Source organism: Pseudoliparis swirei, chromosome 8 (assembly GCF_029220125.1).
Source record: "Pseudoliparis swirei isolate HS2019 ecotype Mariana Trench chromosome 8, NWPU_hadal_v1, whole genome shotgun sequence".
NCBI classification, from domain to species: domain Eukaryota; kingdom Metazoa; phylum Chordata; class Actinopteri; order Perciformes; family Liparidae; genus Pseudoliparis; species Pseudoliparis swirei.
In genome coordinates, this window is record NC_079395.1 from 11,320,093 (window position 1) to 11,341,818 (window position 21,726).

The 21,726-nt window shown below is 41.3% G+C and overlaps 2 protein-coding genes across 4 annotated transcripts; one reads left to right on the forward strand and one right to left on the reverse strand.

Moving 5' to 3' along the window:
* Positions 1-4: 4 nt before the first annotated feature.
* Positions 5-7,693, reverse strand: gtf2b (general transcription factor IIB). 2 transcript variants are annotated; one of them, XM_056421035.1, is made up of 8 exons: positions 7,633-7,693; positions 6,624-6,657; positions 5,268-5,380; positions 2,906-3,039; positions 2,653-2,799; positions 1,965-2,094; positions 1,056-1,337; positions 5-323 (listed from the first exon to the last, which is right to left on the reverse strand). In XM_056421035.1, the coding sequence occupies exons 1-8, from the start codon at positions 7,676-7,678 to the stop codon at positions 190-192; spliced, it is 1,020 nt and encodes a 339-aa protein (XP_056277010.1). In that variant the 5' UTR covers positions 7,679-7,693; the 3' UTR covers positions 5-189. The 2 variants fall into 2 exon arrangements, with proteins under 2 accessions (XP_056277010.1, XP_056277009.1); XM_056421034.1 differs by having other exon boundaries at positions 7,621-7,693.
* A 2,738-nt stretch (positions 7,694-10,431) lies between these two features.
* Positions 10,432-21,025, forward strand: lrrc8da (leucine rich repeat containing 8 VRAC subunit Da). Of its 2 annotated transcripts, XR_008832554.1 has the most exons (3): positions 10,432-10,802; positions 17,468-20,073; positions 20,418-21,025. XR_008832554.1 is itself a non-coding variant. In XM_056421026.1 (2 exons), coding segments are annotated over exons 1-2 (2,553 nt in total). In that variant the 5' UTR covers positions 10,433-10,801; the 3' UTR covers positions 20,020-21,025. The 2 variants fall into 2 exon arrangements, 1 of the variants encoding a protein (XP_056277001.1); XM_056421026.1 differs by having other exon boundaries at positions 10,433-10,802; positions 17,468-21,025.
* The last annotated feature ends 701 nt before the right edge of the window (positions 21,026-21,726 follow it).

Sequence of the window (21,726 nt, forward strand, 5' to 3'; positions counted from 1 at the left end):
CAAGTACAGTCTGCAAGCTGTTTATTAAGCACTGGAATGTGTCTGTTTTATTCCTGCGAGGACGCCTCGACAAGGCAAGAAGTCTTAGAAGGGAAATCATCCAAATCCAACAAACATGAATTTTAAAGAAAGCATACAATCCTGCAAGCACAGCAGGAAAATATCATCACTGTTTACGGGGCGGCGTCCTCACAGCTGGGGCAGCTTGTCGACAGGTGTGTCGAATTTGAAGTCTGTAGGGAAGAGTTCAACAGCGCGTGGGTAGATGAGTCGGTATGACTGTCTGATCGTAACATCGGCAACACCGGCGATGTCCCCGATTTCTGTGGACACGGCAGAGGAGAGGGTCAACGCTGGAACCGAGTAGAATCTGAAAAATGTCTCTGGAGCTCAAAAATGAACAAATGGGAGGTAAAATGCATCTGAATTCTACTTTGTTTTTTAATCGATCCAGAAAAACTTTGAGCTAAAGAGCATCACATCTGGAGCTCGGGGGCCGCCGCCGCCGCCCTGCTCAAGGACACGTCAACAGGACGCTGTGCTTGATGCCAACTCCCTCAGCTTCACCCATTTCCCTTTTATTAGACTCATAAACATTTAACAACTACTTCCACTTCAGTGAGAATTGTGCATTTTACTTATTACATTGCAGACAAAGAAAATTCATACAATTCAGACCCGATATACTCAAAATGTCACCCAGACGCCGTTACTCCGAGCAGAGGTTTACGGTTATTCAAACTAACAAATAAAACGGACAAATTAAAGCTTCAATTAATAAACACTGATGTTCTGTCTACAAACATGTCCTCAAGTCCTTTGTAATGCATTGTTTTTATTTATGTTACAATGTCTTCTCATTTATTCATGCACGCCAGGTTTTCCTTGGGATTGGTTGCCGGTCACACTTGTTTAGACACCTCTGGCCTACAAAGACCTCCCCTCCCAGTATATGTGACCATGGCGGCCAATTCTAAAACCCAAACTACTGACGAACACATCTTGTTCCCCCTCTGGTCTCAACACGTGTCCATCAACAGTATCACCATACGCACCCTTTTGGGTCTTCTTCTCTGCGGAGGCCTGGGAGGCCATGTAGATGGCGGCTGCCGCCACGGAGATGGGGCTCCGGCCGGGCACCAGGTCGAGATCCACGGCTGTCCTGGCGATGTGGGTGGCCGCCATCTGGACCGGCTTGGGCAAGCCCAGGTTGGAGCAGAACCGGGACATGAAGTCCCCGGTGGTGATGAGGTCCACGCTGGTCTCCAGCGCCTTCAAGATCAGCTTGAAGCACCTGCCGATCTCCTTCTTGGAGATCCGAGAGACGGCGCAGATCTCTGTGAAGGGTAGAGAGTGATGGCAAAGAAACATATATTCAGCCATATTTCTTCCGACGTTGAATCTCCACTGAAATCCATGTAATAATAATAATAATAATTCGGACTTCTAGAAGAGCAAGTTCACCGATCCGGCATCCATTACTTCTATAAACCGAGCCCAGAGGGTCGGGAGTCAACACCTTGTTAATGCAACAATACAGACCACAGATTAAATCTCATTGTGAAACATTTAGAGGATTTCGTGTTTGGTACTTTTCAAGGAAGAAGGTGAGAGACATTTTCAAAGATTATATATCAATGTACTATCGTCACGTATCCACAATTAGTTTCTGTCCTGACTGAAAATAAAGACGTATGTTATACAAAGACATATGTAATACAGCACAATTCAGGATAATCCAACTAACTATAATTTCCTATCCTTTGTAACATAATAAATACGTATACATGACTTTATTAAAGAGGAACAATTCTTACATTTTTTGATTGATTTGTCAACAAAGGACTTTTACCCGTTACAATATATTAAGACCTCCACAATTAGGTTGGATTGGGTACTGTCAATGGTTCGGTCATAATCTTAATACGGAAGATGGCTCAAGGAAATAAAAGTGTTCATCTGACCTTTAAATGTTCTGGGCACGCCTTCTTGTCGGCAGGCGATGTAGAGGCAGGCCGAGGCGATGGCATCATTGGCTCGGCCCTTCAGGCTCTTCTGTTCATAAACCTGCTTGAATAAGTTGTTTGTTCGGTCCTGCAGAGCAAAACACAGCATTTACAGAAACATCATTATTTGCATCCTTATAAAAGTCTTAATGACAATCTTCCCAAATACATATTGTTTTTAAATAGTATTCAATAGTGTTTGTCTCCAATAACCCAAGTAAAGTGGTAGTTGTAACAGTGTTTGTAAAGTGAATTATAATCATGTATATTATCTTTAAAACACACTTTAACCGAATGTTTCATCAAAACAAGATGACAAGTCATGGTGAGTGAGTATAAAAAAGCCTCATATACACAACTCCTTTATGCACATATTCTCTCCATTTCTTTGTCTTTTGTTATTTATTGAAATATAAGTTTACTATCATCATCATGTACATTATTGAGTCAATGTCTAGCGCTTAAAGAGCTAAACTAAACTGAAGACCTTGTTTTATACAGGAGACATGATGAACATAGAGTTACATATCACCACATAAAGTTAGTTTGAATTCACTTGTTCCCTTTCTTACCATGTTTTGTAGTGAGTGTGCGTGTGAGTGTGTGTGCTGCTTAACTACACTTGTCAAAAGCCTTTTTAACTCACGATGATGTTCCTCGGCAGGTTGATGCGGTCTGCCATGGTGCTGATTTCTTTGAACGCGTTGAGCATGGCCCGGTCAGAGCTGCTCATGGTCCGACGGTTCTGGTACTTTGAGTTACCAAATTCATCAAAACTAGCGGCGCCGGTTCCCTGTGGTGGAAACAGTGGATGTGTATCAGTCAAATTCACCGTAGTCTGATTTCAAGAGGCACCGTGATTCCTTTGCGGACGCACACGGAGAGTTCACATAGTGCACCTTGCTGATCATGGTGGTGAGGTCGCCCCCGTTGAGCAGCGGGTTCTGGGCGTCTCCCACTCTGGATGGATCTTTGAGGGCTTTCTCGTTGGAGAACGTTCTCCATTCTGAGCCGACGTCGATAACACGGTCACCTGAGGACACATTTAAAATGAAGAGGATAACTTAAACCTATAATTACTAGAGTTGTTTTTCTCCTCGGGACTACGTCTTTACTTTGGATTAAAAACATGACACTTAAAAAATTATAATCTTTTAAAGCATAAATGCTATATTAGTAATACATTGGCCTAGGAGTTTTGGTTTGAAGACCTTTTCGGACTAAACTTGACGCCCCACATAGATGAAATTCAACTCGATGCAATTTCAACCTCCATCTGTCTCGGGGGTTTTTTTGACGTCAGCTGCTGCTCTAAACATGTTTTCTTCTAATCGTTAAAACACAAGTGAAATGTAACACCCAATCGGAAATGGTAGTTTAAAAAACGTGACGGATTTTGACAAATTATTATTCAGTGAATAAGATACACATACAAAGAAAATGCATTTATTGTGTTCTTTTGTCTGTCCCCAATAAATCCCTCTGGATCAATTAACCAGAAGATGGAGCCATATTCAGCACAAATTCCCTCATGAAAACATTTCTTCCGGGACTCAAATACTGTAAATATTGTTTGAAACCTTCCGTACTGTATTTCATCAGCTCATCCACAGCCCTTTAAGTTTTACTACTATACGGTTTTCTTAATCTGACTTAACATTTGATATGTCGTCCCCCCCCTCCCCCATCTTCTTTCTAATATTATTTTCATTGTGATTGTTGTTGCAAGGGGAAAATACATAATAAAATATGATGTTAACAACTGTTGAGTCATTTAATGGCATCAAACCAGAAATGTTAAAAGGACAACGGGTGTGACAAAGACGGGGCAGATTGCTTCTTATCTCATCTCGCCGGTTCTTGGAACTGCTTGGCAGAGCCGAGGATTAGATTTCTGATATTTTAATCCTGTTGGGCTTCTTTTTTTTAACTGTACATAACTCTCCAACATCTCAAGTCAAAGTGACATTCATCTCCTCAGAGGACAGCCGGAGCGATGGGAGCAGAGGGCACTCTTCAGCTTGCATCAGAGAGCGGCCGGCGTCCCTCGTCTCCCACCTGACCGGCTCTCTGCTCAGGGGGCTCGTTAGAGGAGAACGGTGTGTTCCCGACAGCCTCGTCTTACACTCTGCATCACATGTAGAAAGGATTCTTCTCTTCATACACTTTATATCTCTGCTTTTTGAGCCAATATGTGCTTTAATAAATGACTAAATGGATCAAACACTACTCGAGGCTGAAGTTGCAGGAATACCGGTTTGTTCCATTGTCTTTACTCGCTCTATTGCACTCGTATTATGGTGGTGAAAGAGCAATATTTGCATGACAAAGTTGATAAAAAAATGTTTTGCAGGATATTAGGTGTATGATGCTTAGTCTACAGTCAGGAGTACATATAATACAACATATATGAATGCCATCAATTATAAGCTGAAGGCATTAATGACTGCAGGGTTTGCTCAGCCCCACACAATGATACAATAAATAAAGAAACCAGAATGCATGCAACACTTGAAAAACGTAAACAATGTGATATTGTGCAATTATTGTAAATAGTTTTGTTTTTTTATTTAAAAATAAATAAGTAAGATGTGCCAACAACTTTCTTTTCAAAACAAACTAAGTTAAGCTATTGGTATTAAAACTACAGACTGGCCACTAGTCTGCTATTATTAAAAAAGTGTGCGTCTGCACGTCAGTGTTGTTGGTATAATGTTGGGATAGCAGTTTGGCCAAAGCATTTTTTGGGACATACCTCCACAATCCAGTGTTATAATTTATGATCCGTGTCCTACGATAGGGGATTTTAATGTGTTCGTAAAATTGCGCCATCATTTTCTTTTCTTGTCATTTGCAATGCCTCTGGAAAGTGACTCAGGAAATTATTGTTTAGCTTTGCTAGCTCCCCTGCGCTACTAATGGCCTCAAATCTAATCACCATAATGGCAACTCCATATTCCAAAACATTTTGTGACGTATGTTACTCGTGTTAGCACCAACAGTGGCGACGCCAGATTTCATTGAACCAAAAAACTTCCCAACATCAGACACAGCTTTCCTCTTGGACAGCATCTGCAGGCGATGGGGGTCCCCACTCAATGGAATCACATTTTCTAAACCACACTCCTCTTCCCGGCTATATGAAATATGTATAGGACATTTAAACTGGCCTACCAGGTGATCGGTTTACCAAGCAGCACTAGTGTGAACACTGAAAGCTTGACAAAGGTAAGAGAGCACATGATCGCAGTGTCTACTGACCTACTACAAGGCCGCATTCAGGGCAAATCATGTCCCCTGCTCTGTAGTCCTCCACCAGTATGGCATCGGGGTGGTTGGGACACTGAACTCTTGGAAGCTGCTGGACATCTCCGCTAGAAAAGAAGAACAGTGACGTGATCAAACAGCTCAAATGGCAAACTAAAGATGGAAAAGGGAGGAAAATAAAAACAGCCAGAGAGGACACAAAACCCAGTTTACAGCGACAAAGTCTCATTTAGCAAGTGCTAAACAATTAAATAGGATTTAAACTGCCAACAGAGTATGAGATGTAGATAAACACTGGTGACAGTTGGCACTGTACTTTCCCCCTTTTTGTTGCCGTGAAGAAATAACCGTAGGGAGCCGACGGAAAGCTCAAAACTTCCTGAAACAGGCTTGGTTAATGTCAACATGTGAATGAGACATCAAGTAAAACATTGTCAAATGATTAATCCATGATTGACTGTCAACAGCAGTTGGACAACCTGAAGGGGAAAGCCAAACAACAGCCAGTAGTTAAGAAGCATCACAGTTTTAATTGGGGCTGAAACTAACAATTGTTTCCATTGTTGATTAACCTGTCATGTTCTCAATAGTTTATTGTATGAAATTAAATTGACGTTTTTAAAAAATCTAAAGGTAACAAAACGAAAGATGCTCCCGTTAAAGCTGGAGTCAATGAATATTTTGGTTTAAACTTGTTTTCAATTATTATTTATATATATATATATATATATATATATATATATCGACTACCGTAATAATTGCAGGTATAATATTTAAAACGTAAATATATGTTGATCCCTTAAGTAACTAAACAAATAAACCCGTCTCGACGACGTCAGGAATAACAAATGAACCAACGTCTACTTTGAATTCACACGATACAAAATAAAATCCAGACGAACCTATTTGTGTATTTCTTCACACAGACCGCTCATAAAAGAGACAACACAATATGATGGCATATGTCCCAGCTTCAACCCACACTGACGTTGCTTTGGCGTGACCTGTTGTTCGCCGAAAAAGAGCTAAAGTGGCAAATAAACAAAGCGAAGCGACGAAAAAACAGCTGCGAACTGACCTTTGCGAAATACTCAGCGGAAGTTATTCCGCCGCAGCACGTCGGTGAGATAACGTAACAGAGACACGAACAGTGACTTCTGGACACGGCTAGCCAGCTAGTTTGGCTAACGTAGCGAAGTAGAAGCAATCTTCATAACACATCTCACACCCAACGGTGACAGGAGGAACAAAGCCGTAACACGTCTCACTCGATAATATTTACACATGTATACTCGGAGAGCCCACAAGAAGAAGGAAGAGGGGAACGATTTGGTAAAAGTAGCTACGCACCGGCTTGTTGACGCCATGTTGCTTCTCACTCTGCCTGTGTGTCAAAGAAACAAGAGAATGCACCACCTCTATTTATAACCTTTCACTGATCACGTGTCTGTTGGAGTATGGGGAGCCGTGAGGGTCAAACTAGTCGAAATAGCTTCCCGTTTGTGTAACAGAGAGTTCTAGAAAGAGAGAGAGAGCGAGAGAGAGAGAGATATATTTCATAGAATATAAGATTACATGTCAGTGTGGTTATGCTACATGGAAACACAAAACTATTATAGATTATATGTTTCTATGTTATATTTATAACATAGACTAGGTTAGGTGATATATAAATATACATACATACATACATAGGTACATACATACATACATATATACATACACAAGAAGATGCTTTAATTTATCATGACAAATGATCGTTTTTAACTTCTGTACGGCAACAAGGAATATCTAAACTGTACTGATTTATCCTAAGAAGCCTGCTAATGAGAAAAGGCCTGTGATATTGCTGTCTAAGAGTGCCAGCCTGTGTCTCTGACTCTGTACCAGACTGTGACTGCTCCTCTGTATCATACTTCCTCAGTCTGCGAAGGAAACCACACAATGAAACAAAGAGTCACTTGATTTGGTTAGGTTTTGTGGAAAAAGAATAACAAATCTATGTCCGTAGACAAATTATATATCAGTGAAATAACTATCATATAAACATGAATAAGACATACGTATAACATGTAAAGCAAAAACATTTATTTCTATGAATATATTTCTTCCTAAAACTTCTTTGGAACTTGAAGTAAACTGGACGGCTGTAATTATCATTACAGTATCAGTCCAGAGTGCGAGTGTACATCAGGACAACAGCAGGTGGAGCTAAATAACTGACTTATTAGTGATATGATTTCATGGACAAGATCATTTGGCACAGATCTTTCTCTCAGTGTTCAAACATACTGAAATGTATAAAATTGAGATTATTGTTCGAATAATAAAATAAGACTCAACCTACTACAGAGCTTACGCAGATTTTGCTGAGTATGCAGCATCTGGGCAAACTTATCCGACATCTGTCAAGTGCTGGCAGCTCATAGTGATGCGGTTGTCTGGGTCCAATGCAAATTATTATGGCCTGTGTGAAAACAACTGCAAATGATAAGCAACAAGCAACTGCACTGGATTACAGCTTCTGATTTGGAAATAATGTAGGGAAAATGTGTAAACACCAAGCTATTCTTTTTTATTTTTGCTACACTTTTGCAACTGATGCATCTGAAGTTACCTTGAGAAACATTCACATAGCTTTCATGCATGTTTTCTGATACCAGTAATGACACAAAACCGCTGCTGGACTAAGCAAGACTGTGGAAACTAAACTAAACCTGCGTAAACAGTAACAAGTCCCCAGCATGAAAGATATCACAGGTATATCAAACAAAACAAAGGCATGCAGAGATCAGTATGCCGGAGTCAGATGTGTTCTCCGGGGCTCTCTCTTTGTGTTACACATATAACACACTCAGTATAGCTACCTCGATGCCTCAGCAGTTTCCCTACGGCAACATCGTATCACAGCACATCACCATTCTTCATTACACTGTATGTCAAGAAATAACAAAGTATCCACACATGCAAGCAAACCGCCTGTGCAAACATGTGGAGTAGTGTGTGTTATTTGACACACACTGGTACAAACACTCATTCTCCTCACTACATACTAAACACTTACCTTGATATAATACTGACTTGTTCACTGGTTGTATGGATGAGAAAACTTGTGCTTACAGGAAAGTAATTACTATAAACATGTTTGATCTTATAACCTGCCAGACTATCGCACTACCTGCTTTTCTCCCCCCCCCCCCCCCTTTCTTTCAAAGTACAAGGGTAGCATTTGGGTTGGTTGTTGGTTTGTGGCTCTGATCCAAAATATTAATGACGGTGCATTTTGTTGCTACTTCTGAACATAGAGCTCACATGTGTATCTGGTGTTTATTTAATCCACAAGCTAATCTTTGTAAGTATGATACAACCCAGCATATTCTTTACAAATCAGAGAGGGTGGTCCATGGTGAATTATTTAGATCTCATTGAGGCACACTGAGCTGGTTGCCAAGGGTATCTGTGGTCCCCAGCTGTTGACCCCATTACCCCCAGGAAACCCCATACTGTCCAACCACTGTTCCCACTGCCATCCAGTATGACAACAAACCAAACCAGTATATCTTTAAACCTTTTTCCTTTTCCTTACCACGCCAACCATCCTGCCGCAGTCAGACAAACATCTGTAGGTTATAGTTATGAGAACCAGTGTCATTAGAAGTATTACTATGCTATAAGGTTATTGACCAAATTGATATCAGCATTTATATCGTATAGAACTTTACTGCATATAATGTTGTGGCAACAAGTTGTAGAGGGAATTACAGGAAACTGTCTGAAAATAATTCATGAGGCTCCAGTCAAGTTAAGTGGGTTCACATCCACTAATCCACTACTTTTCTCTTTTACTTTGTCTACCCTGTCTTTGTCTGGGATTTTTAAAGAGAGTCGTAGTGATCACTACGAACTCAGCTATCAAAAGATGGCCTGACTCAACTCTAAGCAAACATTTGGCTCTATTGCAAAAACATTGTTGTACAGCCTGTAAAGAACACAGCAACAATCATCAGTGGAGTCGTTCCGTCTGTGTTTATGTATGGTCACACACCACCTCTACATCTGATCGTGTAACCTGCCAGACGATTGCACTACACACCCACACTACCTGCCCCCCCCCCTCTTTCTTTCAAAGTACAAGCATGAGCAGGAACAGAGTGCTTGCAGCCAGCAGCCCAGGACCGGTTGAAACCTGTATGGGTTGCAACTGAGGAGACACTTCCTCCACCCAGTGCATCATCAGCCAAATCCAGAAAGAGCTGGAAATGATGCATGGCTTCAGCACACAGGGTCCTATTGACTGTTGAGTTTCTCAATACTAATAATACGGATAGATAGATAGATAGATAGATAGATAGATAGATAGATAGACAGACAGATAGACAGATAGATAGATAGATAAAGAGGATATCGATAGACACACATAATATTAATGTTGCACATGTTAATAACAGTTGAGTTGTACTGTAACACACACAAGGCATCGTGTCAAATACGTGGCACGTGTACAAAAGGCAAATTCGTGAATTCCTAATTAGTCAGCAAAGTTATTTCAACACCACGATGCATGTGGTGTCTGGTACACTGAAACAAAGAGGGAGAAGGTTGTGCTGCGTTCACGTAACACTGGGAAGAAGGTAGACACGAGAGATCAGTTTTTACTTGGCATTTCTGACAAACTCATTTTGTAGAGCTTTCTCGTCGTGTTTTTTGTTTGAAACACATTTTATTTTTTTCAGTTGCTGAATACTTAATTTACTGATATTATGAGCATATACGCGTAGCCTAGCTTACTGTAACGCTACCAAAGCAAGTGTAGCCCCACTGGTGACCCCCGTCGTCTAATCCATAACATCACGTTACTACATCATTTGGTCCCATTACTCTACGTTCGTCTTCACGGCCATTTTAGTTGTCTCATATGTGTACTTTCTGCTCTGGGAAGAAAAAGGGAAAAATGTATCGCTTGTTCCTCTCCGGGTTGCGTAAGTGCGTATGTGACTGAGCGTCGGCCTGCGGACATCTGGGGTCACTTCGTGGCTAATATTGTGGGTAAATGCGTACTTTCAGCCCATTTCAGATCAGCCGTTGGACGTGTCGCTCTCCCTGTTTCATCTTTTCCCATAAGACTTGAATGCAGCATCAGATAAGCTAGCAGGCCGCGTCTTCTGGAAGTTGCCGTAACGTCGTCCTCCAATGAGAAGCACCCATAACAGCCACAACCGCCGTCCGCACGGCTCCATATTGGATCTGCCTTTTCTTAGAAATACATTGAACTGGGGATCTGTCTGCGCATATTGTCAAACATACAGCCATGCAGCCGGCTCTGCTTCCCGGGGCTCAGGTATGAGGGATATAGACGACAATAGGCGCTGTCACGAACAAATGTTCTTCAGTGCTTTGTTCAACTCAGCGGCGTCATTCACACAGTTTTCAACGAGGCTGAGAAATTAGGTTAGAGGCGCAACTGACGAGCGAAAAGCGGCATGCAGGCTGAGGAAGAAATAATTGGATTGAGATAACGCCGCACAGGCAGTAAGTATAGTTACCGTAACTATGTTTTCAATGTATACTTTAAACTAACGATATCCTTTTTTATTGAAAATCAATAACCTGACTGATACTGTTTCTCCCCGCGTGGCCGAGCAGATAATGATTTCCAGATAAGAAACCGGTTTCCTGGTGTGAATGTTTAACACTGCGGAGATCCGCTGATACTTAATTTGCCAATGTTCACCAGATGGTGCCGAAGATGAGTTAGTTCACCAGTTAGTGCCGAAGAACTTCTCACGTGAGGGGGAAAAGCGTTTCATCACCCAACTACAGACATGTCTTATTTCCTCTGTGCTTGAAGGAGAAACACACACAGGGTGTCCGCGGGTCCTTAAAAAGTCTTAAATTGCTTTTCCTAAAAATAAGGCCTTAAAAAGTCTTAAATTGTCTTAAATTCAGATTGGATTGGTCTTAAATTTTTTGGGTGTCATGTCATTCGGAATATGAGGCAATCTGTTCCGCCAGGTCCGTATTTTGCTCCGGTCGCTCTGCGGTGTCTCTGGTGTCACCGGGGCCACGCCCCTTCTCTTAAAGGGGCCCCGCGTATTCGGTCCCATCCCCTACAACGTGAAGCATCGGCTACTTTAGAAAACATGGCAGGATGCAAGTTCAACAACGGCTTGAAAAGAACGAGTGTTTCTGGTCACGGTCGGTGAAATGCTTCTGAAGCTGCGTTATGTGTCGGGAGACTTTCCAGCGGTGGAATCTCACGTGCAGAGCAAGAAGCACAGAGACTAGCGAAGGCCGCCAGCAGCCCGCGGGGCTAGCTGCTGCTCCGCCGCGAGCTCCTGCTCCGCCGCTCGCAACGACATCAACTACAACGCTGGAGGTCACCGGAGGAAATCCAGCGCCATGCAACAAAGAGCTCATCACCGAAGTCCAACGCTGCAGTGCGTTCTTCATTCTGTTTGACGAGACTCTGGACCAGACCACCGCGAGCAGACAGCTGGACTTCATGTGCGCTATTGGTGAAATGACCACGTCCAGTCAGGATCCTGTGGAGCTCATGGGCCATGACACGCCCAGGACCTACTTCAGCACCTCAAAGTAAGTCTAACATAAATATATATGTATTAACTATCCTCTTGTATATGAGTATGTGTATCATATAGTTAAGCTTTACTCATGTGTCAAGTTAATAACAGCTATGGATAGGCGCACTACACATTAATTAGACTAATTAAAAATAGTTTTAGAATGGTAGTAGAGTGGTGTTTACCTGTCAATATGTCTACATAGTGTTCACTAGGCTCAAGGGATGGCTCACGTTGCTTAATTTGTAAAAATAGTATTCATTCATATTTATCCAGTCTGACATTAATCTGAAGTGGTGGTGTCATAAAGAGATGTGTTGACTGTTGTATGGCTAATGTCTGCCTTTTTTCTTTCTTTTTTCCAGGAAAATGGACCAAATGTCAACTGGAAGTTTTTATATTCATACAGTTTGAAAAGGATTGTTTTCCTAGTATATTCACAAAAGCTCAGGAGTAGATGTATGAACCTGTGACACACACATCCATCACATAGAGACATGAGAACTCACTCACACACACATACATTCTATTATGTAAATGAATTTGCATTTTAAAAGCAGCTGGAATTGTTATTTATGTTATTTTATAGATTTTTTTTGTTCAAAAGGAACTATGTTGCACGTATTTTTTAAATATATTTACTTAATTTTATAGACATTTGTTCATGGGACTTAAATGTTCTGAAAATGTATTAATAAATATAATTTACAACAGCAATGACATTTGTGTTATCCTTTTGCATTAAACCATACTGTTAATTTTGAACAGACATCAGTGTGTTTACTTTGAATTAATTAATTTAGATTAATGTACATGTCCATCGTAAGTTAGGTCTTAAATTTTATTTTGACGTGGTCTTAAAAAGTCTTAAATTTCACTGGTTTATTCCTGGGGGGCCAGTACTTCCCTTATTCGTGTGTATCGGCCGGCATCAGCAACCTCTTGCTACTTATTCCTATCTATTTATTATTATGAGCATGTTAGTGTCTGTCATAATCAGTTGGAATGTTATGGTTATTACTTGGGCTTTACATCTTATATGGTCAGCCAAAAATACTCATGTTACAACGGAAACAATATGGGGTAATTGGGTTGTATTTGTATATGTAGGCATAGTGTTAATACTTAAAGTGCTTCCGGTGTTATTAGTAGCCTGTAGTATCGCTCTGTGATGTATTATAGGATGCGTACAGCCTGGAATCAACTCCAGCCTGAGCGGTTCATTCAGGCTGAGGAGCGGTTTCCAATTCAGGATGGTCGCACACATGATGCAGCAGGTTACAGAGATACATTATGAGTTACTATAGTAAATAAAAGACACTACATATTTGGGGGTTTGTCCTCCCACAAGAAAATGTGAATGTTCTTCACTTGCAATTGTGCACCATTTTGCAACAGTACACAGTCAAATTGTCAGTGTCAATTTAACACTTAAAGATTACGTTCAACACTCAGCCAGTGAACACATGGTCCCTTTTCTTCAGTGTTAAAGTTACACTGAACATAGTGTTAACGTTTAGGAGTTAACGCAACTCTAGTAAGTTATTATTTTACTCTACACTACACTCAGAAGTGTTCATTTTGATTAACACTAGTCCGAGTGTCAAATGTAAATAACACTTGTAGTGTCAAAATTAACACTTCTCCTCGTAGAATAATAATTATTACCAGAGCTGTGTTAACTCTAATCTTCAAACTATGTTCAAATTTAATTTACATTACATTTGGCTGACACTTTAATCCAAAGCAATTTACAATCATGTTAAATGTATACACCATAGACACAGCTCAGGGATCGACTAGGGTGGGGATTGAACCGCCAACCCCCTGATTGAAGGACGGAGCTGCTGACCACTGACCGACATTGGCTCTTAACACTCTGTAGATAGGGACCATATGTTTACTGGCTTAGTGTTAATGTACTCTTTAGGTGTTGAATTGAAACTGCGCTCTGCAATTCAGTATTTCAAGACACAAAAACAGTTCTAGTGTAAGTTGAACTCAGTTTAGAGTTATTCTGAAAAGTTGCTTCTGCTGAAATATCAACATTTGATATAAAAAAGTGATTTAAAGAAATTATTTCTAGATTAGATTTGAAAAGAGAAGGAGGGGGCGGAGCTTTCCAGAGGAACAGTGAACGTTGTCATTAACTTGGGGTTTTACTCTGGCTTTAGTTGTAATGATTCACTTTAACACTGTATATTTCACACAAACATGTTTAACTCTGAATAATTACACCAACACTTGGAGCTATTTTCTCTTGCTAGTGTTGTAATAACTGAAAGAGTCAATATACTTTCACACTGAATTTTAAACACTGGGGAATTTACTGTGTAATATTACTATATATAACACTCCAAAAACTTAAAAACAAACAATAATTATGTTATTTGTTATATATACCATCATTAAACATTTAATTCTAAAAAAATATTTCTCCCATAAAACCAGGTTATGTGAATCCCAAAATATATTACAGAAAACTTTAAAATGATGTTTCATTAGTTATATTTGTTCAAAAATGAAAAAGGTTATGACGAGAAGATTATGTGAACATTGGATCGATAAATTACAGCACCCGTTATGATTTACCCAGAAAACCTGATATGAAGAGGGCATGAAAACAGTGCCGGCAGCTTGAGAGAAGTGCCGGTGCCCAAGAAAAAGTCACGGTGTGGCCAAGAATAAAATGTTGAAGTGCCGGTCTATTTCGAGCACTGCCTGTTGTGTTAAAATAAATTAATAAAAAATAAGCGATCTCGCCTGTTTTCCGCACGGCCAGTCTGGGAGCAATTTCCTTGCTGTCCGGAGCCCAGCCCTGGCTTTAACTTAGTTTACACTAAATTGTTGCTATCCTTGAACTCATTCATTTATCTTAATGAAATAATACTTAACATGTAGTACAGTGGTTACTATCACATGGTGTTGTCAGTTTGATTCCGTCTGTTCAGGGCAGCATTGTCGGAGGAGGGGACTCTTCTGCCCCCCCCCCTCCCCCCAAACACACACACTAAGCCTCTTTTTTTTCACAGGCTGTTTAGATGTGTTGCCTCTGCTAAGTGAGAAGGGACTGGGGGAGGGTTGGTCGTTATACACCTCTGGAGCCCCTATCAACTTTGTCACTGTTGCCATACACAAACATCACCTGCGCTGCTGCATTCTCCAGATAGATCATTAAGCTCGTACATTATCATTCAGCCATTATTAATTTAATAATTCTCCCCCATGACATGTCAAGATGCCTTTCGTAAAAAAGCCATTCATTGAATATCATAATAGAAGAAAAACCTCTTATAACCGCGGCTTTACAGTGACAACCATGTGTGCTGCTCTCTAGGTGTGACCATGACAGAAACACAGTGAGAGAAGGAAGGCCTTTTAAGTTCAACAAAACAAGAAGTTAACGGTCTTGGTTATGGCCCAACAGTAATAAGATGGGACAATACATGTGAGGACAGACACTGTATTTTTTAGGCTTATACTGATATGAGAATGAGATTTAATAAATCTGATATTTTCTGGTGAATTTGGTCAAAAACAATGAACAAGTTAGCTCTTGGTGCTTTTAAATGACGTCAGACAATATCTTTGTTTTTTGTACTGAAATTTCTTACATATCTGTTGATATATGTAATAAGCTGTTAATATCAGCCTGCTGATTTATCAGTCAGGTTCTAGTGAAGTAGAAACAAATGGCACCACTACTTCACAAGCAACACACACGTCTCTGAAGCAAAAGCAAAGCTGCTTCGACTTTATGAAGAAAGTAGAACAAAAATATTCTTCATTTGCAGAATAAAAATTGCATTGAAAGAACTTTGTGACCTTTTGCTGATACTTGAGACGCCATGCATAATGTGCAGGAGACACTTGCTGCTCCACATATTAAATGCTTGTGAGGCTGATGGATCTCAGTGGTGAACTGAAACTTATTTTTAGCTGTGAGAAAGAAGTTCAAGATATCAATATATTATGTTTCATACACAGGCCATAACTTTATAATCTCTTACGGCTGGCTTTTAAAGATAACGCCACTGGGAGTCACCAACTGTTGGCACGTCCCACAACATGTAACGTCCCCCTCAAGTTTCTGCATATTATATTGTGACTTTGTAAGTTTGTTCTATCAAAACACTCTACGTCTAAGTGGAATTTCTACTCTAAAATGTACCGTAGTGTGGAAACCAATTCAAGCATCTAAAATATTTTATTTGAAGAAAGATTGAGTTTGACGTTTAATATTCTGACAAACAGACAAATAAATAGTCGCTTTTTTTGCATGCAATGTTCAGAACTACCTCCTTTTTGGAGAGCGGTTCAATGGGGCATCTTCCTCAGTGCATACATAGTACAGTAGGAAATGTTGAACATGTGTTGCAGAACTATTTCAGTGCAGGGTTCCTGATGAGAGTCTGAAAATATAAGCACATAACACCCATTCTCCCCTCACTCCACTGGCTCCCTGTCTTATTACGGATTGACTACAAAGTCAGACGACATGAATGCATAAATGGAATAAATGGGCCTTTTGCTCGCCGGGCGCTGTGCTTATGGAGCGGCCTCCCTGACCACGTGAGGGCAACACCGACACTGGACTCTTTTAAGACTGGCATTTTTGACTTTGTTAAATCACTGAAAGCTATTTTATTTTCTAATATAGTTTTTTTATTTTTATATCTCATGGCTCTGTAGCACTCTGAGATTATTTTTGAATTAGAAGTGCTTCACAAATAAAATGCATTATTATTATTTAAAGAAACAACAAATTATCCCGATGGTAAGATTATTTACTTATTCCTAGAATCACATGAATCATTGTGTTTGTGTGGATTAGAAGCAGTAAATAGATGAAAGATGATACAAGTAAACTCCACAACAACAAAAAACGTGATTCACTCAATGAAAACCACGAGTGCCCAACGTCTAAGTGAGTCAGAGCAGTTGGTAGACTTCCCACATCAAAGGACGGCGCTGTTCCAGTTACAGCATGTTCAAATGAATCTGGATTCCGCACTATCCGGACCGTGTGCTCCAACATCATTCAGACATTACTGAATGAAACTGCAGTGCCACGTGAGAGTTGAATGTAGCACACCGAGATGAACTGATGGACGGTGCCGTCACAGTTACACATTCACACCGTGTAAAGCTCGTGGTTTAAATGTGTTTCTAGCTCTCCACTTTTGGCAACCTGCTTTGGATTTGACCCAGAAACTCATGATATTTTTTAATTTTAGTTTTTTGTTTCCGAGAAGATCACTGAAAGTGAAAGGGCAGCAATTATTTTCCTTATAGATTAATGTATTGCTTTATCTTCTTGAATAATTGTTTGTTTCATGAAAAGGTTTCAACTTTAGTCCCAAACCCAAAGACATTTAGTTTACAATGATAGAAAAGCAGCAATTTCAGCTCACATTGATGAAACTGAGACAAAAGCATGTTTGGAATTTTTGCCAAAAATATTACTTCCATAGGTGTAATATCAACATATCAACACTTCATTTTCTGTCGATCAATTTATTGATTTTTCAAATCTAATTTGTTAGATTTTTTTCTGACATACTCACATGTAGGCGACCCCGGTAGATGAACAGACTCTCCTCTCTGTTGCAGTGATGTTCACGCTCACTGAGGTCGCGTCCCTGAATGACATCCAGCCAACGTACCGCATCCTGAAGCCATGGTGGGACGTCTTCATGGACTACCTGGGGCTGGTCATGCTCATGCTGGCCATATTCGCCATGACCATGCAGATCACCAAGGACCAGGTGGCCTGCCTTCCGTGTCTGGAGGACTCGGAGGACACCTCGGGAGCTACACCCGACTCGTTCACGCAGCAGAGTGAACAGAAAGCGTCCTCACCGGCAGCCACCGTGTCATCCGCCATGCCCCTCATCACGAAGGACTTACCAGACGAAGTTGTCCATGAGATCCATGCCATGCACCAACAACACACTGCCGCGGTCGCAGAGAAATATTCCAATCAACCGCAACCGACAGGCATCAGGACCAACCTGGACTTTCAACAATATGTCTTCATCAACCAAATATGTTACCATGTTGCCTTGCCCTGGTATTCCAAGTACTTTCCTTACCTCACACTCATCCACACCATTGTTCTCATGGTCAGTAGCAACTTTTGGTTCAAATACCCCAAAACGAGCTCAAAGATTGAGCATTTTGTGTCGATTCTAGGTCGATGCTTTGAGTCTCCCTGGACCACGAAGGCTTTGTCTGAAACAGCTTGCGAGGACTCCGAGGAGAACAAACAGCGGTTGACCGGCGCCTCCACTGCACCGAAGCAGGTATCTTTAGAGGGGAAGGATGATGGGACCAATGTCAACTCCTCCACACCCATGCTCGGGGTGAGGTTCTCAGCAGATAAGCCCATCGCAGAGGTACCAAGTAGTATGACAATCCTGGACAAGAAAGACGGGGAGCAGGCCAAAGCCTTGTTTGAGAAAGTAAGAAAGTTCAGAGCTCACGTGGAGGACAGTGATTTCATCTACAAGCTTTATGTAGCACAGACTGTGGTCAAAACTGTCAAGTTCATTTTGATACTATCCTACACTTCAACCTTTTTGGCTAAAATACATTTTAAGCACGATTGTGAACCTGATATCAAACAGCTAACGGGGTACAGGAAGTTCTTCTGTACCCACAACATGGCGTTCATGCTAAACAAGCTGCTCATTAGCTACATGGCTTTGATTTTGATCTACGGGATGGCTTGCTTGTACTCGCTCTTCTGGGTGTTTCGACGACCACTGAAGGAGTACTCATTCGAGAAAGTCCGGGAGGAGAGCAGCTTTAGTGACATTCCTGATGTCAAAAATGACTTTGCATTCCTCTTACACATGGTTGACCAGTATGACCAACTCTATTCCAAACGCTTTGGTGTCTTCTTGTCCGAGGTCAGCGAAAACAAGCTGAGGGAGATCAGCCTCAATCACGAGTGGACCTTTGAAAAACTCAGGCAGCTTGTGACCCGTAACGCACTGGACCAGCAGGAGCTGCATCTTTTCATGCTCTCTGGTCTTCCGAACGCAGTGTTTGACCTCACGGACTTGGAAGTGCTGAAACTAGAGCTGATTCCTGAGGTGAAGTTTTCGGCAAAGGTCTCCCAAATGACCAGCCTGCTGGAGCTGCATCTCTGCCACTGTCCGGCCAAAGTAGAGCAAACGGGGTTCGCTTTCCTCCGTGACCATCTTCGCTGCCTTCATGTCAAGTTCACTGATGTTGCTGAGATCCCAACGTGGGTGTATTTGCTGAGGAGTTTACGGGAACTTAACTTGATCGGCAACTTGAGCTCAGAGAACAACAAAATGATTGGCCTGGAGTCCATGCGAGATCTGAGGCATTTAAAGACGTTATGCTTGAAGAGCAACCTCACAAAAATGCCGAGCAACATCACGGAGCTGTCCCCACATCTGATTAAGCTCATAGTGCACAACGACGGCACAAAACTGATGGTACTAAATAGTCTGAAAAAAATGATTAATCTAATTGAACTGGAGCTGCACACCTGCGAACTGGACAGGATTCCCCACGCCATTTTCAGCTTGACCAACTTGCAGGAACTCGACCTGAAATCGAACAACATCCGAACTATAGAGGAGATCATCAGCTTCCAGCATCTCAAGAGGCTGACGTGTCTTAAACTGTGGAACAACAAAATCATCACCATCCCATCCTCCATCGGCCAGGTCAAGTCTCTGGAGTCTCTCCACCTCTCTCACAATAACCTGGAGACTCTGCCTCCGGCCTTGTTCACTCTGCCTAAGCTGCGGCACCTGGACGTGAGCCACAACTCCATCGCCGTGCTCCCTCCTGATGTGGGTCTCCTCCACAATCTGCAGCACTTGGCCATCAACTCCAACAAGCTGGAGGTGCTGCCGAAGGCTCTGTTCCGATGCACCAAGCTCAAGGCGTTGTATCTGGGGAACAATGCGCTCACCGTGCTGCCGGAGACTGTGGGCCAACTGGTGCAGCTCACTCAGCTGGAGCTGAGAGGGAACTGTCTGGACAAACTGCCCGTCCAGCTGGGGAACTGCCGCCAGCTGCGCAAAAGCGGCATGATCGTGGAGGACCATCTCTTTGACGCACTGCCTGTGGAAGTTAAGGAGAACTTCAGCCGAGAGAACAACTTTACGAGTGGCTTATAGCGCAGCAACTACAACTCGTGGTTCATGAGTTCATGACGAGCCCGTGTCAGAGATGTAAGAGTCGACTCTTGATTATTATACGATCCATAAGATGAATGCATTTTCTTGATTATTTTAATGAGTTTTCTGAGTTGCTTTTGTTTTAGAAATGGTATGGATAGTTTTACTTGTTGCTGAGTATGTAATTCAGCAACCTTTTGGTATTTAGACTTTTCATAGCTTTGAGTAACATTATAAATCTAGCTTCTCTATGTAATACTCTATAGACCAAAACTGTTTGCTCCAATGACACAGTATGTAGATGTATCATTATTGTTTGTACTCAGGTATAATTGTAACCATGGGGAACAATCTTTTTGCCTTAACTGCTGTTTTTCTTTCTTCTTTTCTTTTTACAGTGAGGGCTTTCACAAACAAAAGGCCAAAAATGAATATTTTTTGTTTTCTTGTCTCATTGTTCTGACATACACTATCCACGGAGTAATTTCTAGATATTTTAGAAGAAGACACAATGCAACACTCTTCTTTTTTTTCTCGGTAGCTTTAACCTTTATTTGAATCGTAACCTTTATCTTTCTCAAAGTCTTGTCGCCAAAGGATGAGTTTAGAGTTGAAAACTCAGGTGGAGACTAAGCACCAGAAATGAACCTTTACCTTCCTGTTGTAGAGATTGTATACTAAGGCCTTTTAGTAATTCATTTGCACATTGAAAACATATTGATTTAAAGATCGGTGAATGTCTTTTGTGATACAATGTCCCTAGACCAACGTGAGCCGATAAAAGGTAACTCTTTGAAATTTGAAATGTGTAATAAAACCGGTAGGACTGATTATTTGACATGTCAGAATTGAACAATGATGAAACATCTGCCTTCCTTCTTCTCAATGTATTTCTATGTAGGCCTATATATACAGTGTGTGTTCTCCAGAGCTGCTGTACCACCTGTGTGATCCTATGCTCAAAGTTCACGGCTTTATGGCACAATAAAACACGATTTTAGATGAATGTCTAATCATTATTCACTTGAGCTGCGAATCGCATACTTTTGATTTTTACTTCGTAACGTACCGCAGATGGCCCTTCAAAGTACGTACGGTTGCAGTTTGCATTCAATTGGGACGTTCAACTTTGTTATAACACGACACCCTTTCACCGTCTTGCTCATTAATCTGCTGCACAGAGGATTGTGGGTCAGAATAAACCCAAAAGAATGCTGGTGAACTGAAAAAGGCGACTGGATACATAAAGACGTCCCCATATTTTGGTCAATAGGCATTTGACATACTACATCTTTTACTGGCATATTAAATAGTATGGTTATTGGAACACACTATGCTGCAATGAGAAAGCAAAGTGAATTAATCAAATTAATTCATACATTTGTACTCATAATAGCAGGAAATACATGTTGATATAATAACATTAGGGAGCCCTCTGTCTCAGAAATGATTGCAATGCAGCAATTAATCATCTTATTTGTCACACTTGTGTTTGATTCGTCAAAATGTGGAAAGGTGATGGCCCATGGCCAATCTCCACCCTCAGGGACGGTTTAGTGTTGTTCCACTGTCAGATCGTGGGTCAGAGTCTCCAGCAGACATGTTGAGCTCTCTATGGAGTCAGAAGGGGAATTACCCACAATTCATAGCAATGTGACGTTAAACAAGCAGCTGCCAGTGGAAGCGTGGAGATGTACAAAGAGGAGG

What these genes read in the sequence shown, in the direction of transcription:
- gtf2b (XM_056421034.1), bottom strand. Translation starts at nt 7,678, where the DNA reads ATGTCGGATAAGTTTGCCCAGATGCTGCATACTCAGCAAAATCTGCGT. An exon ending in CGTGCCCAGAACATTTAAAG is followed by an intron (nt 1,338 to 1,964) that starts GTCAGATGAACA and finishes TACCCTTCACAG; the next exon opens with AGATCTGCGCCGTCTCTCGG. An exon ending in AGAGAAGAAGACCCAAAAGG is followed by an intron (nt 324 to 1,055) that starts GTGCGTATGGTG and finishes CCGTGTCCACAG; the next exon opens with AAATCGGGGACATCGCCGGT.